This window comes from Naegleria lovaniensis (assembly GCF_003324165.1).
Source record: "Naegleria lovaniensis strain ATCC 30569 chromosome Unknown tig021, whole genome shotgun sequence".
Classification (NCBI taxonomy): domain Eukaryota; phylum Heterolobosea; class Eutetramitea; order Acrasida; family Naegleriidae; genus Naegleria; species Naegleria lovaniensis.
Genome location: NW_025407843.1, coordinates 18537 through 45053, shown reverse-complemented (window position 1 = coordinate 45053; position 26517 = coordinate 18537). Strand labels below are relative to the sequence as shown.

General features: G+C 37.0%; 14 protein-coding genes across 14 annotated transcripts; 7 read left to right on the top strand and 7 right to left on the bottom strand.

The window, feature by feature from the left end:
- Nucleotides 1–60: 60 nt before the first annotated feature.
- Nucleotides 61–2754, top strand: C9374_004415 (uncharacterized protein; the record flags this gene model as incomplete). The annotated part of the gene is made up of 3 exons (XM_044694052.1): nucleotides 61–202; nucleotides 260–425; nucleotides 483–2754. 3 exons carry the CDS (start codon nucleotides 61–63, stop codon nucleotides 2752–2754), a joined length of 2580 nt encoding a protein of 859 aa, XP_044548757.1.
- A 214-nt stretch (nucleotides 2755–2968) lies between these two features.
- Nucleotides 2969–3428, top strand: C9374_004414 (uncharacterized protein; the record flags this gene model as incomplete). The annotated part of the gene is made up of 3 exons (XM_044694051.1): nucleotides 2969–3047; nucleotides 3097–3296; nucleotides 3351–3428. 3 exons carry the CDS (start codon nucleotides 2969–2971, stop codon nucleotides 3426–3428), a joined length of 357 nt encoding a protein of 118 aa, XP_044548756.1.
- Nucleotides 3429–3618: 190 nt separating this feature from the next.
- On the top strand, nucleotides 3619–6186 carry C9374_004413 (uncharacterized protein; the record flags this gene model as incomplete). Its single annotated transcript, XM_044694050.1, has 1 exon — nucleotides 3619–6186. The coding sequence occupies one exon, from the start codon at nucleotides 3619–3621 to the stop codon at nucleotides 6184–6186; it is 2568 nt and encodes an 855-aa protein (XP_044548755.1).
- Nucleotides 6187–6240: 54 nt separating this feature from the next.
- C9374_004412 (uncharacterized protein) lies at nucleotides 6241–6935 on the bottom strand (the record flags this gene model as incomplete). Its single annotated transcript, XM_044694049.1, has 2 exons — nucleotides 6241–6585; nucleotides 6735–6935. 2 exons carry the CDS (start codon nucleotides 6933–6935, stop codon nucleotides 6241–6243), a joined length of 546 nt encoding a protein of 181 aa, XP_044548754.1.
- Nucleotides 6936–7070: 135 nt separating this feature from the next.
- Nucleotides 7071–7422, bottom strand: C9374_004411 (uncharacterized protein; the record flags this gene model as incomplete). The annotated part of the gene is made up of 2 exons (XM_044694048.1): nucleotides 7071–7283; nucleotides 7402–7422. 2 exons carry the CDS (start codon nucleotides 7420–7422, stop codon nucleotides 7071–7073), a joined length of 234 nt encoding a protein of 77 aa, XP_044548753.1.
- A 154-nt stretch (nucleotides 7423–7576) lies between these two features.
- Nucleotides 7577–9532, bottom strand: C9374_004410 (uncharacterized protein; the record flags this gene model as incomplete). The annotated part of the gene is made up of 5 exons (XM_044694047.1): nucleotides 7577–7983; nucleotides 8077–8196; nucleotides 8256–8700; nucleotides 8777–8911; nucleotides 9038–9532. 5 exons carry the CDS (start codon nucleotides 9530–9532, stop codon nucleotides 7577–7579), a joined length of 1602 nt encoding a protein of 533 aa, XP_044548752.1.
- A 90-nt stretch (nucleotides 9533–9622) lies between these two features.
- Nucleotides 9623–11410, top strand: C9374_004409 (uncharacterized protein; the record flags this gene model as incomplete). The annotated part of the gene is made up of 1 exon (XM_044694045.1): nucleotides 9623–11410. One exon carries the CDS (start codon nucleotides 9623–9625, stop codon nucleotides 11408–11410), a length of 1788 nt encoding a protein of 595 aa, XP_044548751.1.
- A 164-nt stretch (nucleotides 11411–11574) lies between these two features.
- C9374_004408 (uncharacterized protein) lies at nucleotides 11575–13445 on the bottom strand (the record flags this gene model as incomplete). The annotated part of the gene is made up of 2 exons (XM_044694044.1): nucleotides 11575–11766; nucleotides 11841–13445. 2 exons carry the CDS (start codon nucleotides 13443–13445, stop codon nucleotides 11575–11577), a joined length of 1797 nt encoding a protein of 598 aa, XP_044548750.1.
- A 272-nt stretch (nucleotides 13446–13717) lies between these two features.
- C9374_004407 (uncharacterized protein) lies at nucleotides 13718–16528 on the bottom strand (the record flags this gene model as incomplete). The annotated part of the gene is made up of 2 exons (XM_044694043.1): nucleotides 13718–16213; nucleotides 16403–16528. The coding sequence occupies 2 exons, from the start codon at nucleotides 16526–16528 to the stop codon at nucleotides 13718–13720; spliced, it is 2622 nt and encodes an 873-aa protein (XP_044548749.1).
- Nucleotides 16529–16841: 313 nt separating this feature from the next.
- Nucleotides 16842–17168, bottom strand: C9374_004406 (uncharacterized protein; the record flags this gene model as incomplete). The annotated part of the gene is made up of 1 exon (XM_044694042.1): nucleotides 16842–17168. One exon carries the CDS (start codon nucleotides 17166–17168, stop codon nucleotides 16842–16844), a length of 327 nt encoding a protein of 108 aa, XP_044548748.1.
- An 842-nt stretch (nucleotides 17169–18010) lies between these two features.
- On the top strand, nucleotides 18011–19228 carry C9374_004405 (uncharacterized protein; the record flags this gene model as incomplete). The annotated part of the gene is made up of 2 exons (XM_044694041.1): nucleotides 18011–18599; nucleotides 18654–19228. The coding sequence occupies 2 exons, from the start codon at nucleotides 18011–18013 to the stop codon at nucleotides 19226–19228; spliced, it is 1164 nt and encodes a 387-aa protein (XP_044548747.1).
- A 192-nt stretch (nucleotides 19229–19420) lies between these two features.
- C9374_004404 (uncharacterized protein) lies at nucleotides 19421–21511 on the top strand (the record flags this gene model as incomplete). Its single annotated transcript, XM_044694040.1, has 1 exon — nucleotides 19421–21511. One exon carries the CDS (start codon nucleotides 19421–19423, stop codon nucleotides 21509–21511), a length of 2091 nt encoding a protein of 696 aa, XP_044548746.1.
- A 170-nt stretch (nucleotides 21512–21681) lies between these two features.
- Nucleotides 21682–22680, top strand: C9374_004403 (uncharacterized protein; the record flags this gene model as incomplete). The annotated part of the gene is made up of 1 exon (XM_044694039.1): nucleotides 21682–22680. One exon carries the CDS (start codon nucleotides 21682–21684, stop codon nucleotides 22678–22680), a length of 999 nt encoding a protein of 332 aa, XP_044548745.1.
- A 268-nt stretch (nucleotides 22681–22948) lies between these two features.
- C9374_004402 (uncharacterized protein) lies at nucleotides 22949–26389 on the bottom strand (the record flags this gene model as incomplete). Its single annotated transcript, XM_044694038.1, has 1 exon — nucleotides 22949–26389. One exon carries the CDS (start codon nucleotides 26387–26389, stop codon nucleotides 22949–22951), a length of 3441 nt encoding a protein of 1146 aa, XP_044548744.1.
- Between the last annotated feature and the right edge of the window lie 128 nt (nucleotides 26390–26517).

Genomic DNA, 26517 nt, shown 5'->3' with positions numbered 1-26517 from the left:
AGAACAACTCAGCCCGCCCAAACACAAACGTTATGCTTTGGAGTTTTCAAATTTAAAAAAATGTCGTTTCTCAAAGTGTCCTCATCAAAGACACCAAGTAAGGCTTTTCAATTAAATGAGGCCGAGTTTGAGGATGATCCCTATATGGCCGAGAAAGTAAAGTCTTTGAAGGCAGCTCAGAAATTAGAAGAGCAGTTTCAAAGTAAGTTTCCAACCATGTTGTATCATGATACAATGATAAATAACGCTCACACCAAAGACTCGTATCAAAATATTGCTTGGATGCGGAAAGCGATTGAGGAGGAGGATATGAAACGAGAGATGATTCATCATCAACAAGCACAAGACAACAAGTTGAATGACAGCGATGAAATCGAGAATGAGGGAGAGGAATTAGAAATAGTGGAGGACGATCAAATCACAGAGTAAGTGCTTATGCAGTTGAGATAGTATCGCCGATCATGATCGCGATTTGAAAATAGTCAATTAGAATTTACTTTGGATGATATACCCTTTCCAGCGAATACAGGTGTCCCAATTCATGAACGCTTATTAAATTTTGGCTCGAGTCTGTCACTGAAATTGGAAATGATGAAAAAAGCGAAAGAGGAAAAAGAAAGTGAGTCAGCAGCGCCTCAAATTACAGACATTGCGAAACAAATTAAACGAAAGGGATCAGTGGAAAATCGCTTAATTCAATCGAGAGATGAACTTAATGCAAGAATCGAAGAGCTTCGATTGAAAAAAGAAAAACAAGAGCTTGAGGAGTTAAGAGGACCGAAGATTAACAAACGATCCAAGCTTTTGAAAAGAGAGGAACCAACCATTGAAAGATTATTGGGGTATAGAGAGCAAACACTTGCCAAAAGAGAAATGATTAAACATCAAATTGAAGAGAAGCAGCAACAAGAAATAACAAGCAAACCCCAAATCAACAAAAAGTCACAAAAATTAAGAAGAACTTTGGACGCAATGTCCCAGTGGGAAAAGGAGAGAAATTTAAAAACTGAGCAGTTGCGGAATGAAATTAAAAAGCAGGAAGCTGAGCGACTGCAAAACCCAAAAATTAACCCCATCAGCGAAAAATTGGTGTCACAAATGGACAGAGGGCAAGATATTGGAGAATATCTCATTCAAAGATATGAACAAAAGAAGTTGGAAAAAGAGATGAAGAAAAGAATGGAAAAAGAAAAAGAAAGTATTGAGGCCAAGCCACAAATATCAATACACTCGGCAAATTTGGAAAGACAGGGAGTTGTGTTCGACAGATTATACCAAGATAGCTTGGAAAAAGAGAATAAGAGGCGAGAGCAGATTGCTCAAATAGAAAATCAGATCAATCACGGTATTGATCCAAATACAGGACTTCCTCTTCATAATCCAGTGATTAATCCTCGATCTGCCTTAATGGAGAGAGAGGAACCGGTTGAAGAAATCCTTCTGAAAAAGAAAGAGGAAAGCGAGAGAAAGAAGATGGCCTTGGTGGAGAGAGAACAAAAAGTATTAGAAGCTCATGGAAGCAAAGTTGGCGCATACAGCCAATTGTTGGTTGAGCTGTTGGAGAGAAGAACACAAACTTCTACCATGGACCGTTTAACACGTCAGCCAAAGAAACAAGAGCCAAGCATTGCACAAACCTATTCATTCAAACCACATATTAATCAAACGTCCAGGGAAATGGACAAATCAAAAAATCATGGAACACCTCGTCAAGAAGTGCTGCTTCGAAAAGGGTTTGAATACGAAATGCATAAAAAAGAAATTGAGCAAAAGATTAAGGAAGAGGAAGAAGAATCATTTTCACCTGTTGTTTCCACAAAGAGCAAGAGCATGAAAACTCCAAAGGGTTCTGTCATTGATCGGTCAGCAGATTGGATTAGAAAGAAGGAGCAAAAAATGGAATCAGAGAGAAGACTTAAAGAGTATAAAGAAGCAGAGGCATGTACATTTAAACCAAATGTCAAGAGACTGGATGTGAGTCATATAGCACCATGTGAATCCCATTTCAAAACGAAAGAAGAGGAGTCAAGTTATGCCGCTGCTTTGAAGAACAGAGAGCAATTAAAGCAAAAGGCAACCACACCTAGACAGGAAAGTAAAAAGCCAAGAGTTAAGGACGACAATAAGTATGCAAATGAAACGAAGAAGGAGTCTTGCAGTAATCCAAGCACAGTTTCAAGCAATTCGAATACACAGTCACAGACTTGGGCCCAACAACGACCAAAGAGCCGAGGCTCTACCTATTCTGCCAAACTTGCTAAAGATTCAAGCGGGCACCCAGTAGAGCCAGTCAAAGACGCCCCTCAACCTCAACGACTTACCTACCAACAAGAGAAGCAGCCAAATCACAGGAACCAACAACATCATCCTTCATCTGCTCCCTCTCAAAATCATCGGTATGATGAGCTTGAAGAGAGTGAAATTTATGACACTAACGAAATTGTTTATGAAGACGTGGATCCAGAACTGGAGTTTGAAGAGCTCAAGCGACTTGTGGAAAAAGACAAAGGAAAGATCAAGTCACAAATTTCCAAAGCTCTTCACGTAGAGACCTCGAATAATAAGAGTCATCGATTGCCAGAGTCACCTTCTATACGAGATTTGTTGGACTCGCAGTCGACCCTCTCTGAGCTATATCGACTTTCCAATGAGAAAGAATCTTTGAAAGAAGTGGAACGAAATATTCCCTCTAGCTTAACACCCCAGGCCTATCAACTCATAACAGACATGATTCGAAAATCTAAAAAGGGATGATATTGTAACATACAACTTAAGGATCTTTCTGATGTGACCAAATTGCTAATTAATTAATTAATTTTTCAATTGAACTCTCAGTTATTCCCATCCCGCCAACAATTACAAATTAAAAATACAAAAAATTAGTTGTACATGTCTCAACACGATTTCAACGGTTTGTATTTGTGTTTCAAAAAATCATCATCACCAACTTTGATCACTGAGATTAGGAATGTCCAACGGAGGTGAAGAGTCAAAGAGTATGTTCGTTGGAGCTAGTCTCCAATCTACCAATAATCAATTAGTGAAATGTAAGTAGGTTCCGAACACATCATTCAAATCATGATGACTGCGCGGAAGGCATTGAGGAATTACGATTAAGGAGGGATGAAGTTACAAGGCAGATTATAAAAGAAGAGGAAGAAAAGAATCGTATTCAAAACGAGCTTAGAGTGCTTTCAGAGAAGCTCAATCGCCTCAACGACGGTTTGAGCAGAAAATTACAAGCAAAACAAGAATATGAACGAACACTGCAAGAAACAGAGGCAGCTTATAACAAGGTATGTTACATGTAAGCTGTGAATACAATTAAATGAATACTCTTCGTGGATTAGATTTTGGAAAGTTCCCAAACACTATTGCATGTTTTGAAACGAGAAAGTGCAAGCCTTTCCAAGAAAGTCGGCCAATAGATTGCTTGCAGCAATAGATTATAGGCAGCTCCGATCAAACTATTCCATTAATTACAACCTCTCCAATGAACCTTTGAGATTTCATTCTCGTTGAATGCATGCTCTCACACTGCTCTGTTGCAGTTCCCATCCCTTCTTGAAATTTCCTTTATCAGACCAATAAATTTTTTAATTGTTAAAATGGAAAAAAATGTGTGCAAAGCGGCTCGTTGGGCATGATTCGGACCAAAGACTTTTCCGATGGCTTGCATCTCCCATACACAAGACTCTCGGTGTTTGGAATAACAGAAATTTTCCAACAATAATATTTAAAACATTTCTGATCCGATGTTTTTCTACGAGTAAATTAATACATGAAGCCAAGAGCCAAGAGAATAATTTTTCATCGTCTCATCACCATAGTAATCATCACAACAAATCATACACAGTGGCCAAGCCTCCTGAGCCACCAAAAATTGTACACGAGGAGCAAATTACTCTTTCTTTTAGCGACCCACAACCAAGCACAACTAATTTAACAAAATATAACCTCGGAAATCGTTCGTCTCGTATCCAACACCACATTCAAACCGAAAACAATGAAACACAACATGATACTAAGCCAACAAATGAGGCTCTAGCAGAATCCGCGAGACTATTGCTGCTTAAAAACGCAGAAGATGCCATTAACGTTATCAAAACGTCTTGTGAACTCGGTAGTGATGGAAGGATAAACATTATTCATTTACTTTCTCAAGAGGGTGGGGTTGAAGTTCTTTGGAGGCTTCATCAAGCATATTCTGAAATTGGAAATTTTGAAGAAATGAAGAATATTTATTTGACCGTTGAAGCACAGAAAAATATTGATGTCTTTATCAAAAACAGGTTTAAGGGAGAGTTTGTCAATTTGTATTCTAAAAGTGGAAATTTCAAAGCGGCATTTCATGTATTGGACGGTCTTCCAATTTCGTCAAAGTGGATTCAATTATTTATTAATGCATCACAACAAATATTGCAAAAAAATGTTGGTGAAGTGCATCACGTTATCAAGTATCTATCTCAGTTAATTAATCATAGAATGGATGAAATTAATAAGAAAATTATCAATCCAGATCATTTGTTAAAACCAGACCTAAATACACAAAATAAGGAAGTTGGAAAAACAACCACTAGTCAGCAGGTACATGATCACATCTCAAGGTCCGAGCCACTTGAAAACTCTCTTCGCAAAATTAGGATCTTTTTTGAAACCTTTGGTGCAAAGTCACATCTCAGCCGATTCGCTCTCATGATTGCTGAAGCCTACTCTTTTCTTGATGAACATGCCAACATTGAGACTATTTTCAACCATTTACTCGACTCAAAAAAAGAGAACGTGAAACATACGTATGCTACTACTATCAACCTCAGAAAATTGAAAACTTTAGCAATGCAGTCTCTGATATGGCAACAACGACACCAAGATGCTATCACTTTGTTTTTTGACAAAACTATACCTTCAGATAATGGTAGCTTTGAGCAATTAATGAAAGCGTTCATTGATCTGGGACAAATGGATTTTGCAATTTATTTATACAAAAAGTACATTACGAATCCGACAGTAGGCATATTTAGCGAGTTGGTTAAGGCGTACGTTTTAAAAGGATCATTACAAAAAGCAGAAGAAATAATGAGGGAGTTCTTGGAGGCCACTTTTATTCCACAGCATCGTAAAGTGGCTTTTCAAACATTGCTGCTAAAAGCATATGCTGAGAATCATCTCATTTATCAAGCTCAAAAATTATTTGATACCATCACTCAACCTGATAACAGATGCTACAATGAATTAATGAAAGCATATTGTAACATTGGCGATAGCGTGAAAGCTAGAGAAATTTTCAAAGTTATTCCTGAAAAGGACACAGTGAGTTACTTGTATCTGCTGGAAAGTTACTTGCTGGATTCTGATTCTAGATCAGCTCTCAAAGCGTATGAACACATTCCACAACCTACGAGTTCCCATGCGGATATTGTGATACGAACTATTTTGAGAGATGAGAATTATGGTGGCCTTGAACAAGCAATTCAATTTTTTAACACACTCGAACAGCCAGTATTGAGCACTCAGAAACACATATTGAGGGCGCTAGCAAAATTTGGCTCTGAGAAGGAAGTTTATGAATTTCTCGAAGCAATTCCCAACCCAGACATGGAGTGCTTGAGCTGTCTTTTATTGCATATATTTAAAAGTGGGAGTCCTGACATTGAAGCCGCTAAAAAAGTGTTTGACATGATTCCTCATCCTGATGGTATTTGTTATGGCTACATGATTTGTATTTATGGTAGAATTGGAGATTTAGAGATGGTGAACCAATTACTCCACCAATTTCCATCCACTTTTACAATGCAAGGATATTTCTATGCTTATATTGCCAACGATGAGACCAAACAGCTTCTAGAAGAGTATCCTCAACTGTTAGCGAAATATCCTCGTTGCTTTTCAACCAATGATGTGTATGTATCAGCAATAATGGAAGCAATTCGAAGTAGAAATGGAGAAGCAGCCCTTGAATTGTTTTTCATTTACATGGAACATGCAAGGACCAAGTTGGCTCGTGATCTTGCGTCACTTCTTGAATTTATTTGCCATGAAGGTAGTATTGAGAAATACAAAAGACTGCAGCCACTTATTCAAAAAATTGTGGAAGCTCTGCCGAAATGTGTCTCCACACCAAATGTTCGAGACAAAATAGACAAATTGGTAACAGACATCAAGGAGGTTTTGGAAACGGATGTTTAAAAACTCAATTTCTTCTTTAAATGTTATTGTGACAACATGTACAGATTATTTTATCTAGTCATCATGTTTACGTGGTGGGGGTTTGAACGCTTCTGGGTTTTTTTCCATCAACTCTCTCAATAAATCTTGCTTTTGTTTTTCTTCGGATGTTGGTAATCCTAATTGTTTTTGACGTTGGTCATACATCATCTTTTCAACTGTTGCTCTTGCTTCTGGATCTAAATCGCTGAGCTTGGATGTTTCTGGTTCAATTTTTTTCGTGTCAATTTCAGCATCATTTTCTGTTAATTTATTCCACCATTGCATGGTATTTGCTTTTTGTAAAAAGACAATGACTTCCTTCTTGTCATCAATTTGCCAAAACGAATCGTCCACAATAACTTTTTCATTTAATTTTCCCTGTGATAATGTAAGAATAAAAGTTGAACGAAAATATGAGATCATTCATCGGAATGTAAAATGATCAGCAAATTATAAGTATTGCATTAAATAAGAAATCAAGCATATTAATATCGCTTGTCATCATTCCGATCAAGAAAAACACCTACATCAATAATTGTTTCTCCTCCTTTGAGCCCAACTTTCAAATGATTTGGAGAAATCACCACATTTACTTGTTTTCCCGTGGTTCCTACTGGTACAGGAACATGGACGGTAACCTCTGCCAAGGTTTGAGTAAAAGAATACTTTTCATAGTCGGCTCCGTTGCCCTTGTTTGGGTTCTTTAATGAAGATGAGGATTCACTCATTTTTTTTGATTCGGAACGAACAACAGGAATTTCGGAATTGAAAAGTGAATTGCTCCTCCACTAGTTTATAGGATACAATTTCTATGATCTCTATTTACATTGGAAATGGACACTTTGGACCAGATTGGAAATAAATTAATGTTGAGGCTCCGAGAATGGATCTTCTACATTCTTCTTCATCTTGATTGCTCTTTCAAGAGCTTCCTTTTCCATTTCCTCAATTTTTTGTAATGTTATTGATTTGAGGGGCATAATTTTAGGTTTACTCAAAATCTCGCTCAGAGTACTCTTCTCCGAGTAGACCAGTCCTGCTTTGGCAATCACTTCCGTTATCTTTTGCTCTTGATCCTATTCATATTTGTTTAAATTATTACATGTATACAACCATGAGTCATATCATCATCATGATCCGTAGAATGGACTTGCTGAGTTGAGGGATTGCCTTTTCATCTCTCTGAATACAAACCTTAGTGCTGCTGGGTGCCATTTTTTTATGCTGCTTTGGTGTTTGCTGAATTTCATACAACTCGACAATTTCAATTGAACTTCATTTCCATGTATTTGAAAAAAAAGAGGTGATATCATCATGGTCATTTCATGTGACAAATTGCGTCATGTTACAATCATTACATCCTCAATGACTATTGAGATAAAGACTCTTTGAATGAAAGTATTTCATCATAAAACACATGTTTGAATATTGAAAATAGCGTTTCATCATCGTCATTCACTTCTAGAGAATTTTCATCAATTTGTTTTGCTTCAAGAAGAGTATCATTTTGAAGATAGATGCAATTTGCAAAGTATTCATGTTGAAGAGCTTGTTGAATGGTTAATCTAGATTCAGGGTTCCATCTCAACATGCCCTTGAGAAGGTCTGCTTGTAATGGATGAAAATTTGAACAAATTTCATGGAGAATTGGTTGCTGATTATACTTGTTTGGATCGAGTTTGGACTGAAAATAATGAACAGATTTTTCTGTACCTTTAAGATCTTTCAATGAAGGGTAACCTAACACTTCACAGAATTTATGTAAATGGTCAAGAACTGTAATGTAGAAATGATGAGTTGAACCATGAAATTCAATGTCAATGTAAACAAAAAGAATGTATGTATCATTGAGCAGTTTTAAGAACTTACCACCATTCACCCGAAATAATTCTTTTTGCTTGAACAAGCCATGCTCAAGACAAAGTAATTCGAAGAAAATACATCCAACAGAGAATACATCGATCGCTGTGGTTTGTTGATGGTATTGCACTGCATGTTGTGAAAAAATTCGTTGGTTTCAAATTTCATAACAAAATGTTCCAACTTACTGACAACTTCAGGTGGCCGATAGTATCGAAAGCAAACGTAAGAGCTCCCCTTCTCAGTTTGTTGTTTTTTTGAGAGCCCAAAATCAGCCAAAACCACACGGTCTCCATCCATAAGTAAATTTTCTGGTTTTAAATCACGATGAATAATGTTAAAATTGTGCATGTAATTTAGTCCACATAGTATTTGGCACATAATATTTCTTGTAATGGTTGGTGAAATAGTTTCTTGCAGTATTCTGCTGTTGGACATGAAATTGGCTAAATTTCCATCCTTCATAAATTCCAGTACAATATATAAATCTTCAACTTCAAATGGGACTTCCTCAATTTGGGAGGGGGAATAAAACCCTTCCCCACCGAAAACACTTGGTGAAACAGAGCCCATAATTTCTAAGTGAGGACTGTTTTGATTTCCCGTTATGTACATATCTACAAGTTTGACAATCTTGTGTAAATTAAACGGTAAAAGTTATTGTGACATGTTTGTCATATTATGTGTTGATGAATAAATTGTGACCTACATTTGGATGGCCATTAAGTAGTTTCATTATTTTAATTTCTCTCAGTAAATGCTTTCTGTGTCGTTTTGAAAACACATCTCCAATTTTCTTAATAGCAACTTCTCTTCCTCCGTTGTGATTATCAAATGCCTTGAACTGATTCGTATTGAAATTTGTAAAATAAAATTCCAAAGCATCAAGATTTGATTTTCAAAAAAGTCAAGTCACATACACAAATCAGGAAACGTTCAAAATCATGCAATTTAAGAATATTCTACTTACAACAATTCCAAAGCTTCCTATACCTAATGCTTTCACAAGCTCTCCCTCCATGCTATGTTTCAAGTCTGGTGTGTAACGTTCGGGTAGCAAAACTGTCGTGTCATAAGATCCTTTGTATTTCAAATATTTACAATAAAACATCTTTTTAGATTGGGGAGTTGTAGTACTTGTAAATAAATCCACACTGGCTGACTGTTGTCTTGATTGTTGCTGAACAACAGCAGCAGTGTCAATCGGTGAATCAATTTGTATCGTGAGGGATTTATGTTTAGTGGGAGTGCTTGATTTCCGGTTGAGAGAAAGGTGAAGATCATCGGAAGCTGTTGCATGACGGTGATGATTCGTACAAGACTGAATGGATCCCGATGAGGATTGATCCATAGAGAAGGAATTCAAAATACCGTCATGATGATCCTCGGAACGTGTGGTGAGATGATGAATACCATCCGATTGCATCAAGCCTTCTTCTTGCTTCTCATCTTGATTTAAATTCATTTTTTAAGATTTAAATCTCAAATCGGCAAGAGTAAAAAGGAATAGCTTCAACCTTATTCTCCCGCCACTTCAAATTACAAAAAAAAAGAAATGAAAAGACCAAGCTCCAGGTCAGGCTCATTTTCATCCACTTCACCAGCTTCGAGTTCAGGCAGCAGCAACGCACGAAGTTCTCTCAATGGAATTATTTCGGTTCAAAGAATAAAAAATACGGCCAATGAAAATCCATACATTGATGAGGATGAAGATTTGAAATATCATAATTATTCGGAACGAAAATTAAAACAACCAATTGGACAAACGATTATGGAATTATCAAATTCCTCAACGATGAAGAATACTACCAGAAAGTCTCAGAATGCTAGTTTGAACGGATCCAGTAGTGCCATTCCGCCATCCAACGGACCACAGTCCGAATCCATCACTAAATCATCGTTTAAAACAAAAGAAGAAACAATTTTAGAGGAAGAATATATTCGTAATTTACAAAAACAAATTAATTTACTTTCTACAGAGTTGGACTTGCAAAAGAAAGTGAATCAGGAACGAGAACGAAAAATGGCTGAAAAGACAGACGCGTTGGAAGATCCCATTCTAACCCTAAAGAAAAAATTTGCAGAAAAGGATGAGATTAATCATCATTATATTGAAAAGTTTCAACAGGAAATTGCAGATCGTGAAAATACCATTGTCAAGCTCAAAGAAAAATACAAGAAATGGAAAAACAAGAATGTTCAAGAACGAGAATCTGCAAAACAAGAGATACGAAGCCTCCATGAAAAGTACGTACCTGAAGTGATCAAGTTAGAGAAGCAAGTGGACATGCTTCAATTACGTCTCAAGCAAGAACAAACAGAAAATGAAAGAAAGAATGAAGATGCCAAACAATTCCTGAAAGAGATTGGAGAAATTACCAAACAAGTAGATTTCCTCAAAATGCAAAAAGATCAAACCGAAAAGCAATTACAGCCTCTTATGGACGAATTGTCACAAGTGAAAAAAGAGCTTTTGAGCTACAATACAGATCGTGATAAAGACAAGAATGAGATTGAATCATTGAAAGGTAGACTTTCAAAGTACGAAAAGGAGTGGGAAGATGCTGTTCATCAGCTCAAGAAAAAAGAGTTGGAGACAAAACAGCTAGAACTCGACAAGGAATTGCTTTGTGCTGAAAGAGATAAGGTGAAGGAGCAAGTTGTGACGCTAAATAACAAGAATAACGAGCTTGATACACAAATAACCAAACTTCAAACAAAACTCAACGAGACCCAATGGGATTTAACTCGATTAAAGGTAAATTATGAAAGTGTGATGAAGGAAAAAACAAGACAGGAGAAAGACAATGAAAGAGCTCAAACCGAATTTAGAGACAATCAAATCAAATATGAAGAGATGAAGCGACAGTACAAAGAATTGCAAAACAAACTTCAAAGCAAAGAAGAAGAGTTAAAATCGTTCCTTCACACACAATTCAATGCGCTCAAGGTCAAGAATGAAAACCTGGAAAACACCCTAAAAGAACTATCAAGTCAAAACGAGGTGCTTCGAAATGAGAACAGGAAGCTCGCTCAGGAAAACGAGAAATTATCCAAAGATCACGAAATGTGGAATGCAGAGAAAGAGCAGTATGAAAAGAACGACATTCAACGAAGAATATTGGTGAAGAAGCTTAAAAACCAGCTCAAACTTTCAATGGCTGTCACTGCCATTGACAAGCAGCAACTATCGACAATTTTCAAATCAAACGTGAACATTGCAGAATCAATCAAGTCGCTAATGGATGTCATCAAAGAAGGAAACGAAATTAGTGAAGAAGAAAAACAGTTTATGAATCAATCTCAACCCACAAAAGAACCAAGTGAAAGCACAAAGCGATAACACATGTGTTCTGTTAAATTGGAAACGGTCAGAATCATTTAAAATTTCATCTTCTCAAGCACTGGGAGCTGCTTGTGAAAGCGAGAATCTTCTAAAGGAAAATATGGATTGATTCATAGTCATCCAGAGTCGAATGTCACAATCAAAGTAATTGCCAAGGATGCTCAATTATGCACAGACATACTGCTTGTTATTTTACGAATATACTCCTGAAGGAAATAGCTCTTCTTTATCACCTCGAAATTTCTAACGGTGCTACTAAACCATTCTGCTTGAGACATTTTCTTGAAGACTGGTTTTGGCATGGTGTGAATACCTTTCTTTAGAATATTAAAAGATTCCGCAATGTCTTCAATCTATGCAATCGTGATCACAATACAGTACACAATTGTGTTAACAATTCACTCAAATTTGTAACAAATATTCATACCTTCTTAGATGTAAAGGGAATCATAAAGAAATTCACAGTTTCGTTTTTCTTAAAATTGTGATGCCACATATGTGGATGGATATGGCCGTTTTTTCTAAAGTATGTACTCGAAAAGTACGAATCAAGCAATGCTTGCATGTGCTTAATATTCAATTCGCTCATATCCCTAGGTTGTACCTTGTTGAAAACAAAAACAATTTCAGGAACATGTCCTTCAAGAGTAGCTGCTGCAGAGGAAGAAACCTTTCCACACTGAGTAATGCTTGGTACTCCTTGCTGTAACATTCTAATTGTTTGAATAAATTGAAACATTTTGAATTGTTCAAGCGCATCTGATTGATGATCCAACATGACAATAACGACATGTGCAACACTGAACACAAATAACGCAATTTGAAGACTAGTAATGTCAACAAAACTCTCTAATGCAGCAATTGATACCGCCTCAACAGAGGGCTCAAATGACTTAGATCCGCTAGAAGTGAGTCCCATACTGTGTCCAGATGTGGAATAGTAGCCACTGCCGCTCGTTGGATGTTGAACTTGAGAAGCAAACAAAGGTTGGGTATCAATAAATATTTGCTGATCTGAAGTTCTATAAATGTCAACTCCACTGGTCTTATATTTGCAATCCAGAAAGCACTCCACATCTTCAACAGCAAAAACCTCTCTATTCCCAATGAGAGAATTTAAAAGAAGAGATTTACCACTTCCTTGCTTACCAATAACTCCAATAACGGAATAGTTATTGCTTTCAGTAGATAATTGCTTGTCGTTTGGGAATAGATTTGCAAGTTGTTGTAGGTGATTGGATTGCAATTCCAGAATACTATTAAATGATCCCGAAGCAATTTCGTGAATAAGACTTAGTCCCTTGTCGGTAAATCCTTGAATAATGGGATGATCTGGAAGCTTTAGTGCTGCAACTGATGATGTACTTGGTTTGTTTGCCTCGAGTTGACCTCCATTCAACTCTTTGGAGGATACGGCTCTTGTGGCAATGTTTACTGCTTGCGTCACATTGGCCGAAGTATAATTCTGGCTTATAATATCTCCTAAATGTGTTTGTGAAGAGGTTTGAGAAGTGTTTGCAGTACCCTTGGGTGCTGTACCACTTGTTGGCTTTTGTAACAATTGAATACCTCCCGGAGTAGTTGTTGTTGCTGAAGTGCTTATACCATTAGATGGTACTTGTGGTTCGGTTTGACCTCTCTTTGGTGCCAATATTTGTGGAGTACCTTTGATTTGAACGTTGGGTTTGGAAACTAGACTTTTGTACGTGGGCTTTGGAGATGTAATCATCATACCTTTGCCTTCGTGCGATGATGATCCCTTTCCTGCTCCCGATGAAGTCATGGGGGTAGTGTCTTTGGTGCCATAGAATTGGGATGGTTGAGGCTGCTTCTTTCTTGATCCTCCACTACTACTCGTACCACCACTGCTATTGGAATTTACTCTTGCCGATGATGTTCCATTGTTGTTGTTGTTATTGCTGTTGTTATTTGCATTCATTGTAATATTAATTTGACCACCAGTACTATGAGCGATAAACCTCGAATTTGATTGTGATAATGATGATGGTTGTTGTTGCTGGTGTTGATTCATACTCGGTTCATTTCAACATATCAGCCGCTTTGTATTACCAATTTGAGAATTAATAATTTCGGATAGATTGATACAAATCTTCAATCGGATATCAGGCCTGATCTAATGAATGTTCAATCACCTCTGATGTAAACAAGTAAAATTATGAACAAATCAATACTAATGGGGTGATGAAAAGAAGAACAAGCAAAACAATTTTTTTGAATAAAAAATTAAAAACATTTGGATTTCATTTCGGCAATCAATTAAAAACCCCATGTTGATTATGTCTCTCATAGTTGAATTTGATTCAAGTGTTGTTTCATCTCCTCTTCCTTTTGTTCTCTCAACCCAGACATTCCTTGCAAAGCATGAGGTGGAAAATAACATTCACTGAACTTGTCTAATTGTGAGGAGAAGATGGCAAGTTCTTCCTCTTCACTATAAAAAGCACCCTCAATGAGAGAAGTACTCTCACTTCCACTATTCAAACTCAAGAAGGAAAAGCCACTCGTGTCTTGAGAAGTTGTTGTTGCTGAAGAGGCAGAGGGTACAAATGTAGTCCTGTAAGAAGCTGTCCAATAAAAGCAATACACCACACTCAATATCAATATGAGAGACATGAGGAAGAGATGAATATAAGTCACATCACCAGTCTTGGCAAAGAATAGAGTAATGTAAATTTGAGCAAGGATGAGACATGCAAAGGTTTTTTGTACAACCATCTTGTTTCTCTCTCGGTAGGAAGTTATGTCTGGTGAGATTTTGAATCGAGCTCGATCATTCTTTGAGCACAATCTTGAAATATTGTATCGATCCACAATATGCTTGACTAAAAAGTAGAAAAATCCAACAGGTAAAACAAGTGGAACGAATACAGAAAAGGTCAATAAAATTCCAAAGTAACTGGTTAAATATCCATATTCGAGAGGAAGGTCAAATTCAGCAATGGTGGTTGCTTGTTCCTTTTCTTCCTCAGTCACACTCTTAAATCTCAAATAGAAATATTTGATGAGATCTTTCATTCGAATAATGTCAACAAAACATCCTAATAATGCATACTGAATGACATAGTTCAAGAAGAAGGCACCTGATTGAGGTAAAAATAATCGATCGAACAATGTTCTCCAATCTTCTCCACTTCCTTCTGTTTGGAAATAACGTAAAATACCATCCAATGATGTCAACAAACAAACTGGAAGTACCAATGTTGACAAAATCAAGTAAATAAATAATCTCAATAGGTAAACTCGAGACTCTTGGGAGTAGGCCTTATATTTCTCCAATGAAGTTAATATTGGAATAGTCATTGGCAATAATTGTGTCACTAAGAAGAGTAATAGAGTTGGTAAATAGTGGAAAAGTAAATCTCCAGTGTATCCACTTGCTTGTTTCAATTGATTGAATGCAGCAGCAGCTTCTGGAATTCTGTTTGCAATTGTTTGAATTGCAGACACAATAGCAAGAGGACTTGTGAAAAAGAGCAACAAAATGAGAAGAGCAATATTCACAAAACCAACTCGAACACCTCTTTGCTTACTCGTCACTGCATAATTCTTCCAATTAATGTCACTTGGTTCGTAGGTACGAGGTTCAATTCGGAAATCAAGTCCTTCATTAGTTTTGAACCATTTCAACCCATTCATGGATTGAGCTTTGCACTCCGAGGCATCATGAATGGATTTAAAAATGATATGACCATATCCAGTTGCTTTTGGCATCATCTCAAATGTGTGTTCCCAATCAGAAATCTGTTGTTCTAATTTTTCTTTCTGATCATACCAATAATTCAAAGCGTCTACTCTCTCAACAATTTTTGAACAGCAATTGGCTTTCTTGGAGCTTGATTCAAACAATTTGATCAATTTCACATGCTTGTTCGTTTCATTTTTCACATATTCATAGTGTTTGATATGTTGGAGAGCGTTTTGATATTCCTCTTCAATTTTGATTCGTTCACTCGTGTCATGAATTAATCGACATGAATAAATTCTCATGTTCGGGAATGCACTTTCAACGGCTTTTCTAAATTTCATGTTATCAGTGCACTCTACTGGAAGATCCTTCACAAGAACGCTGTAATTGCTGACCATGCTGTAGGTCGATCCGTAGCCAGAGGGAGTACTCGACACATTCAATAGTCGCTCGTCACTATTATTCGCTCCAATTGATTCATGGTTCGTGTGACCACTAGTAGTAGTAGTAGTAGTAGAGGATGATGATCCAGTGTCACAAGTTCCTCCTCCACCATCCATGTTAATATATTGTGTCACAAACTTGGATGAAGAAAATCGGTACAATAAAAACAATATCAAGAGTGAAAAAGCATAAAACAAGATCACATGGGCATACATTCGATCAGGAAGTGACAAGACCATATTCACACTGGTTCGATACAGAAACGAAGAGGTCTCAATTTGAGTCGTATTCACAAGACTTGAATTGACAATGGTAGGCGTTCCTGTCAAATGCAATGGTAACAAACAACTTAGCCCAACAACTGTCGCAAATCCAAAAAACAAAATGAATTGATGTTGATACCACAAATACACGCTCACTTCTTGTCCATATAATTTTCCAATTTTCACATATTCACTTTCAAGGAATAACCAAGAATAGAGTCGATAAAAGAAGCGATAGAGAACATTTTGTGAAGTGGAGGATGGAGAGGATAAATTGGGTGATGATGTACCACTGCTGCTGCTACTCAACGATGGTTGCTTCTTCTTCTTCCATAATCTTAAATTTTGAAGACAACAAAATAAAATCAATAATCCCAATAAAAATACCTGATTTGGAAAATACATGTGTGACATCATAGTAATTACGATCATGAAGTTTTGAATGATAATAATTCAATGGTTGATTCGTGAAATTGTGTGATGTTTAACATAAAAGAATTTTTGATGATCGGAAAGATGATGATGATTCACAACAACCAAATAAATAATTATTACACTCGAACACGATCTACTTACACAACCATCAAGAATGAGAATAAAACTGACACCGCTATGATTGGATTGTAATTGCAATACTTGTGAAGAATTCAATGCATTGGTCGTGATGGACGTGATGGGATTTTCATTCAAAAGACTTGTCATCCTCGTGTGTGTTTGAGTGCTACGCCAATGTCAGTATTGTAATTTTTTTTATTCTCTGAAAGGTTGTGAAAGAATTACGAGAATTTCTGATGAACCAACAACATTGCTGACCTGTTTGAAATAATGTTGATAATAAAGAAGAAACATACTTGACCTATAATAATGATCATGCCGGCATTCCCTCATTCAAGTATTTTCAAAAAGTTTCAAAATATTTCATTCTTACACATCATGATCCATGGTTCTCTTGGACATTTCCAACTCAAATTCACTCCAGCCTTAATGGCTCGAGCACTCAAAAACTGTCCATTTTCTACTCGTCCTTCCAAAGGTAATTGCACTTCTCCTTAAATTTATATTCATTTCTCATGGTAATATTAAATCGTCCCATTCCAAATTGTTCTCCCATACTGTGTCGAATTTCCTCATTCGAAATGGTATTTGGGTAAATTTTAGGAACTGAATGAAAGACCATGCGTGAACGTCCTCCAAAGATGACGACATCTCCACTGTGCAACAGCACTTGTTGGATGTCATTGTCATGAGTATCGAGAGAATTTCTATTTTGAAAGAGAGCATCATTTCCCAATGAAATGGATACCACAGGTCGAGTGAATTCTAAATGTTGTTGAGTGCTCATATTCGGAATGGTATCTGCATGAAAACCTATGGAACCATTTGGAGGATACCAATTTAAACGAATGAGATCAAAATTTTCACTCTCAATGTTCGTGAGCGAGTTGAAGCCATTGTTGAGCGAGTGAATGTAAAATTTCACACTTGTGTATGGAATGGGAGTCGAAAATGAGAATATTGATTCGTCGTTGTTGTTCTGGAGACCATTCGTGTGTTAGCTTTCTAGTGTTGGACCTTCTTGTTGAATAATGTGTTCAATCAATTGTTTTTGAGTTGTAATGTCAATGGCTTGAGAGAGATGAATCAATCCATCATGAAGAATTGTGATTTGCATATTTTTTCTTCTTTCTTGAAAACAACCAGACAAGATTCCCAACTAAGTTTTGCAAATTGAACATTGTTTCTTTGATGCAATTATTGAATTTGAAAAGGAGAGGTTGTTTGAAAAAGTTGTAAATATTGCAAAGGACTTCCTTTCGTTCCGAGTTTGTTTTCTCAAGTCCCATAGTTTCACAGTCAAGATTCTCAAAGGGACTTGACTCAAAAAATCTCCTTTTAAAGAGGTTGAAATTTCCTGAACACGCACTCCATTTTCTCTGATGATCAAGTTGACTAAGCACAGGACACTCCCTTCAATTCTCCATTCTTGTTATAATCATTGTCCTCACCAATTCCTCATTATTCTCTGCCTACTCATAAACCCATAAAAGTACAAATTTCGCTGCAGTAACAAGATTCAAGAAAAAAATCAAACAAATTCCCTGAGAGACTGCTTCGGGTTGGCCCCATACAACCATCAAGGCTTCTTGCTCTATATTCAATAATCATATATACTCATCGGAAAGAATGAGATTGTTATCAAGATGGGTGTATCGTCCTAATAATGGTATAAATATGGATTCAAGTAACGACGGAAGCTTTTCGCCGTACTACTCTTCTTCGCATCAACGTGGTTATAACCAGCACATGGAATCACCTCATCAGCCAACTAAGACGTACAGAATTAATGGATACTGGATGTTGATAAAGGGCATGGTGATAGTCATGCTGTGTATGGGTTGCATGGGTTTGTCCTATTTTGAAATATTTCGAAAGGCTTCATGGTCGTCGAATGAAAGTGTTTTCCATGTCACTCTTTTCAATTCTGCTCCCATTTCCTTAAATAATCTTGAACAACCTCTCATGTTATTGAACAGGTCCCAAAATTTTGCTTCCTCTTCTCAAGAAGATTCCACTCAAGAAAACACAAAGATTTGCACAAAAATTTCAACCTATGAGTTGGATCAATGTCAATTCGCAAAGGAAAATTGCATGTCACCACTTGGAGGCATGTTAAATTATTTATTGATTCGTTATTGTACCTTCCAGAATCTAGAACCTTTGTTCTATGTTTTGGCCACACTCTGGATGGTTTTTTTATTTTACATGCTTTCAAGTACGTAGTTGAATTGTAATGCTTGTCTCTTTGACGAACACCAATATTACACAGCCACTGCTGAAGATTATTTTTGCCCTAGCCTTGCTGAAATTTCTAGAATATTGAGATTGAGTCCTGATATTGCAGGTGTGACATTTCTCTCGTTTGGCAATGGTGCTCCGGATATTTTCAGTACAATAGCAGGAATTTTCTCTGGCAGTACAGGATTTGGGTTAGGAGAGCCAATTGGTTCTGGTCTCTTTATTTGTAGTGTGCTGCTTGCGTGTGTCACTCTTGTTGTGAAGGAAGCAAAAGTTTCAGCATTCCCTTTTCTAAGAGATGTCATCACGTATTTGATCAGTGTTACATTTGTGTTTGTCATTGTTATGGTTGATGGATCGATTAATTTATGGCAAAGTATTTCGTTCTTGGCGATTTATGTTGCCTATGTGGTGTTTGTGATTGGAAGTAAGCTTGCCTTAAACATGAAACACAAGATTCAAAAAAAAACTCAAGAAAAACGAAGATGTATTATTAATGGTGAGGATTCATGTGTGGTTTGTGACTCCACTTCAAATTCGAGTTGTTATATTTTGGCACCTTACACCTTACACTTAGTGTCAGTGTCGTTTGCATTTGACACTTGAGTGCCAAATGAACGAAGTGTGATTTGTATTTGACACTTGAGTGTAAGGTGCTATTTGTATTTGACACTTGAGTGTAAGGTGCGAAATGGATGTTGATTGAAATGGAGGTTCTAGTATGTGAAACTAACCGTTAAACTTTGTTCTCAATAAAACCAACACTTCGTTCCTTAGTATCAAACAATTGATTAAAAAATGGTCAGATTCAACCCTTGGCAACTTCTTTCAGACAAATCGATTCACCATGAACATCTTTCTAAAGTTATTCAATATCCGTTGCCCAATATTCTCTACTCATATGAGGGGTCTTCTATTTCTGATAATTCTTTGAAAACGGGAATTCAATACAGCATCAAGTTTGGAAGCTACACATCCAAAATCATCAATCAACAAAAGCATAACCTTGCTCATGGATTATGTCGAGGCTGTTATCAATGTCCTGAACATGGTTGTAATCAAACTGCTGCAAAGAGTGCTCATCGCGCCATTTGTTCGGTACATCAAAAGGAAATGGTATTGTTTGAATGTGTTGTTCAGTTCAAATATTTCAAGAACGAAATTTCTGGCAAGCAGTTTCTGTTTTGCATTGGTGAACATCTTCATCACAACCCTCCACCTTCAAAAGTAAGCACTGAGGAGAAAGAATTGTTAGAACATGCATTCCATCAAAATCCTACATTGACCGCAAAACAAGTGACAAGAGGAGTTGGAGTTCCATTTATTCCTGGTGCCCAAAACAGAGCTCTGATTAACGGGACAAGAATTCAGAGGATAAGAAGAAAAGCCATGTCTACAAAATTTGGTTCCACTTCCAACTTTGCATCAATTCTTGCTTCGGTTGAGGAGAATTTACTTCCCTCATTAACGAAAAACTTGGCAGATGAGTGTCTTTTTGGTATGTCGTTGTCAGATGGATTTGGTAGTTGGGTCCAACAAGTTCAATTTTGTCCTAAAATAGGTTTCCTAATGTTTCCTATCAGTCGACATTTGATGGAACATGTAGACATGCTAGTCATTGATATGAAACATCAAGCGAAATCAGGGCCGTTTCTTAATCACCTTGGCATAAGTACATTTTTTGAACATGCGAAAGGAGGAATGTGCTTCCAATTATGCCGCTTTTTAATTGAGAGAGAGGATTATAAAACCTGTTTCCGAATGTTCTTGGATGCGTTGGAGTCCGGTGGTTTGGATTTGAAAGAATTGTTTGTAGGCAATGATCGAAGAATCAAGTCCATCCTTGTCGATTTTTCTCAGTCTCAGCTTAAGGGATTACGGGAGGCTTTTATGGAGAAATTTGGAAGTGCTGGTAAAGAAGTTGTTGAACAATTGGCATCTGGTTGTTTTATTCACTTCAAGAGAAGTGTGAAACGGATGGTAAAGGTTATCCCAGTTGAAGAAGCTGTACGGACGAGAGTGGAAGGTTTGGCCAGTGATATTGAGAAGTTTAGGTCTGAGAAAGCAATAACAACCATTCTTGATGCAATTGAACTTTATTGTCCAGGTGTGAAGTCGTGGTGTGATTGGTGGCGGCAGTCGCATATTGTTAAATTGTTACTTGCAACAAGTGCTGTGGAGAATAATCTACCAAGAAACACCAACGTCCAAGAAGTGTTAAATGCTACAGGAGTACCCACTTATGATGGTAATGCAATCGTAGAAATTGAAATGATGCTCCGAGAGGATGTTACAGGCGTCATTAAATTATTGGGCCTGAATGAAAATGTGCCACTTTCATATGCTGACAACACCAAGCAAGGAAGGAAGAAGAGAAACGAGAAGAGAAAAAGAGCCGACCCTTTCGATTCCAGGCCTGCTGACACAGTGTCAAGAGGCTTGATTCCAACAAACACCGCTCCTATTGACGCTCTTGAAAACTTTTTAGAAGGATTGAAAACAGACCAACGCACAGCATTGGAAGAGTTCGCCGGTCAGGAAGCTGATGATGTAATTGAAGACGAAGATTTTCAAGAAGTGGGAGATGGTGAAATTGTTGAAGTGACGTCGGAAGAAGAAGAAAAAGTCGAAGAACCAAAGGCAAAGAAGAAAAAAGGAGCAACAACTCGAACAACATCCCGTAAGAGCAAAATTATTACAGATTCAGAATCTGAGTACTCATCATCATCTTCAAATGACGTGTTGGACGAAGTGGATGATGGTTGTACAGCGAGAACTGATCAAATTGTGACCCGAAGCTCTCAAGCAATTTCTTTTGAGCCAGGTCGCTCCTTTGCATTTCACATTGAGCAAGCCACGAAGTTCGGTCGCAAATCTGCTAATTTTTAATAAATAATTAAAAAAAATAAATCGGACAAGTGCTGATGATATTTGGCACTCAAGTGTCAGGTGCTGTTTGCATTTGGCACTCCAGTGTTAAGTGCTATTTGTATCTCCTTTTTGGGACTACGTGCCATTGCAAACGGCACTAAAGTGTAAGGTGTAAGGTGCTAAAAGGTATGTCCTCTTCAAATTCTGAGAAGCAATCTCTCATCAATGACCGATACTATACGAAATATGACGATCTCCTCTCCGAAGCCAGCTCTTTCGACGAGCTAGATATATCTTCGTCGGGCTGGAAGGAAGGCATGCAACCAACACTTCGATTCTCCAAGATTGAAGACATTCCAGATAAGGTGAAAGAAGCCCTACAAAAGAAGCAGCATTATTATGGAGCACAATACAATCCAAAGTTTGGATTTTATTTCTATGAGACACCTTCATTGGACAATTTAAGCAGCCAACAAGCCCTAGAATCCGTCGATGTTGGTTCAGTCATTATTGAAAATCATTTTGATCTCAAAAACAAAGGAGAAGATTTGTGCGAAGCATGTCACGAACTTGGAGAAAGCAGAACCTTATTCGAAAAGGTTAAATGCAAGGCCTGTCACATATGGGCTGAATTTTTGGATCAATGTGAATGGAGAGAAAAATCCAAAGGAGAAAAGTTATTCTTTCTACTCGTATCTCCCAGTATTTTGATTAGAAATTTAACCATTCCCAAAGCAGATCCTAACGAATGGAACAAGCTTTGGGCAGTTTTGAACCCAATTTTTATGCCTCCATTCATGTTATTTGCTCTAGGTTATTTGAATGTGAACGTTCCCAATTCTGAATTTCCATTGTGGGCGCTACTAGCTTTGATTGGTCTTGTCTTTTCTGTACTGATCTTTTTCACATCTAAGACAAGCAGAAAACCCAAGTATCACATTTTAATAGTAGGCCTGTCATTCATCATGTCCGTAGTATGGATTTACACCATTGCCAATGAATTGGTCGACGTTTTGAATTCTTTTGGAATTATGTGGAACATGAGCGACTCGATTCTCTCCATTGCACTTTCTGCTGGAAACAGTTTGAGTGACATGGCTGCTGACATTGCTGTTGCAAGACAAGGATTTGTAGAGATGGCCGTTGCTGCAGCCCTGGCGTTCCCAACTACCACTTCGCTGGTGTAACATTCCTTTATTTGGTTCATTCGGGCTACGTCTCAGTGTTTTTGTTACATTAGCTTTTTGTTGTTCGCCCAGCAAAAGCTGCTTTGTCTTTGTTGAAGGACAAAGGCTTCTGCTGGAGCTATAATGAATAATAAAACGACTTGAGGTATGTTGTTGTGATTAGAAAAATACGGTGTAATTGTGGTCGGAAGAAATAAATAGGTGAACAATTTTAAACGTGTTCCAATTTTTGGACGAACTTTTTTTGTGATGAAAAATGCTTGACATTTTATTGCATGTCTTGAGACGAAGCCACCACCTGGCTCAGCTGGGAATACGAAACGAGGTTTTTTGTTTTCTTTGCAAATACGTAAAAAGGAGGTGACAACAACTGATAATTTCCAACAATCACAGCAATTTGTTTTTGATAAAGCTTGGTGCTGGTTGTTGATGAAAATTGTCCAATTAATTTAAATTTGAATGGATCCGTCTGATTTGGTGCCACAAATATTTTAAATGAGTTAATTGGTTCAGAATGTCGAGATGCATTTTCATTGTTCTCATTGAAATTGCGAACCTCTACGGTTGCATTGCTCAAAGAAATATGATTAGTCTTAATTTCAAATTCTACGGGCTTTTTAAGCAAAAATGCCGCAATATGATTTTGAGCATGAATTAATGAGTCGTGTGTTTGAATAATGGTAAAACTGATGTCGTCGGTTAATGTAAGTCGTTCTGTTAAGTTTGGCAAAACTTCACTTGTTTCAATATGGAAAACAGGAAGTGAAATGTTGTAGTAATTGGAAATGCTTGTCTCCATGAAATCGGTGGCAAATCCGGCCCTATAGTCATGTCTTGACTGATGGTATGATTGACGGATGGAGTTGACACGATGTTGTAAACATCGCAATTGTAAGTCTTTCGCACAAATTAAATCTTGATCTGTAAAACTATAAGAAATGGATGTCACGCTTTCTCTAGCTTGCTTTCTTTCATTATTAAAGTCAACAAATTGTTTTTCAGTCATTCTCATCAAAATTTGTTGGTTAATTTGACTAGGGGCATCACAATATTTCCTCTTTCTATCGTTATTGTATGAAAGATATACACATTCTTTTTTCACTAATTTGATTTTCATGTTTGAGTAACTTCTATGATAGTCCAATACTGTGGTTCTTTTTGAATAATCACGTGACTCTCCGAAAAATCCTTCAAGAGAACGTGTTCCCAATAAAGACAAATCAAAAACTGCATCTTGTGGAATAATTCTGATCAATTTCTGAATTGTTTTGATGTTATGGATAATGATGTTTTTTGTGAGGGTTCCGGATAATGTAAAATTATTATTCTTATTGGAAATAATGACGTCTTGGAAAACGGTATCCCACTCATTCAAATAGTCCAAATTTTCCTTAAGAACTTGCAACACTTCGTGCAAATTGTGTGAAGATGTTCCATCATGATTTTTGTCATCGTAAACATGAAATAAATCATGTATCGCTTTTAAGTACTTATAGAATCCTAAATATCGATAGTTGGTTCTCTCGTTCAATAATCGTAATTTTTCAAGTAACTGTAAATTGCATACATCACGTAATACATCCTCAGATTGATCATCATATTTGATAAACGAGCTCCGTTTAACTATTTTACACCACTCTAAAGGTTGTTGTCTATATATTTCATCGAGTGTGTTCAATTCAAATCGTTGTAAAATAGAACAAGAAATTTTGGTGACAGCTATGTCTTGATTGCTAAAATTTGCCACACACACTTTACCAATGTTAGTATGAAGGGTTTCACTCAACAACGTAACACTTAATTCGTTGTCATTGCTGCTATGATAGAAAGAAATGCCTCCAGAGTTAAAATTCCGTGGTTCTTTTTCTTTCCATTCAAATGAAATTGTGTCTTTGTCATTCACTATGAAGGAAAGTGGTATGTTGGTCGCTTGTGTTCTTTGAATAACAATTTTCATCAAATGGCAACCGTTTCCGTTGTCGTTGGAAGAAATACAAGCAGAGGAATGGCGTGCAATTTGAAGGTTTGGAGCACCTACTTTAGTGGCAACCGGATATAATTTTGGTCTCCCATTAATTGCATTCCTCATGTTTTTGCAATGGTGACTGTAGCAAAAATGATGTAGTTCATTTGGGCTCGATGTGAAATATTTGTAATTAGCAGACCCTGCATCTGACACAGTACAGACGATGTTTCGAGTATATGTGTCACGAAATTCAGAAATCGTGTCTCTAATGGTTTGTTCAGTTTCAGTAGTGCATACTTTGAAGTTTCCAGGAATTCGAACTTCACCGTTAATACTGCAATATAAAGTTTGAACAATTTTTTCAGCTAAAAAACCCTTGGGTGGAAAATTCGGACTCTGAGCTAGTGCAGTACAATCACTAATCTTCAATGGACCTTCATTGGCACCGTATACAAGCCCAAGCTTGGTATTGATTCCTAAATGCGGTGTTACATCTACTGCATCAATTTGAACAAGACCAAAATTTTGATTTTCAATAACCTTCATTTTTTCTACTAGCTTATCAAAGTCATCTTTGTCTAGTTTAGTATTCCCTTCTCCATATGATGCGGTGTGAAAATGATGGTCGAGTGTGGATGAACAAGGTAGGACTAAGTTACATCTTTCAGAAGAGGGTTCAAATTCTTGTCCTCGTTTCAACCCTCTCGCCAATGCTTCATACGCATTGTATCCCATGATAACCAATAAATCTTGAGCAAAACAAAGAACAGATGGGCTCCATCTATGGCCTCTACTGTCTTTGCAAATTAATTGTGAAAAAGCATCACGAAGATATGTGAAAAAGAAAGTTCGAGGTACTAATTTGCGACTACCTAACACCTGAAAAAACAATTTTTTCAATTCTTGAATATCCTCATCAAATATATCACATTCCGAATAATAACTATCATCATCGTTATTTTGTGATTTAAAATCAGCATGGTCTACAAAATTATGAGAGATGGTGTCGGACTTGGTATTTACAATTGATGAGTGTGTTGGAATAAATTTGTTGTTAATTAGTTGTTGCAGCATGTAATACGGTGCTGTTTGTTCTTTTGTTGAATATGACAACGTGATGTAGTCTTCAGCAAAACCATGATCCAGGATTTTATGTAATTCAATAACGCCGACATTTTTTTCTGGTTCGAGTAATTTCATGATGGTTGAACTAGAATAACGTTGTGACGTTGTTGAGGTTTGAGGTGGGTCTTCGCAAGCTGTACTTGTTTTGGAGTGTTTACGTTTTTGACGAATTCGCATCAGCTCGTCATGACACTCTTTCAATTTCAAATAGCCTTGAAAATGTAGTTTGTTGATCCATTCTGATGTTAACTCTTGATTTTGTCTTTGATTTTGAAATTTTGGGTCAGAGTAAATGTTATAGATAGCACTATCCTCGTCCGGGTCAATGCAATCAGTAACATATTGTGCAATCTTTGTTGAATTGTCAACCTGGAATTTGCAACAGTATAGAACAAATGGGACTCGTTTGTTGTGTGTGATGAGGTATGAGAAATATAGTTCGAGATGGCGATGGATGGTATTAAAATCCTTGCGATGAAATCCACATTGATCAATAATATCTTCTATTAAATGTTCGACATTAATATATTGATGGACTGCGAATAGCATTGTTTTGATGGCAACATGATATTCCGGTCTCAACAGACCGACAAAGGCGTTTCGTTCATGTTTTAACATTTTTATTGAAAAAACCTCCAGCAAACACCAGAACAAAACTTCGACAGCCTGCTCGACCTTTTTTAAAATGGTTAGGATTCTAAAAAATAAAGTGCTTTCCAAATGCTATTGTAACACTATTTCTGGGA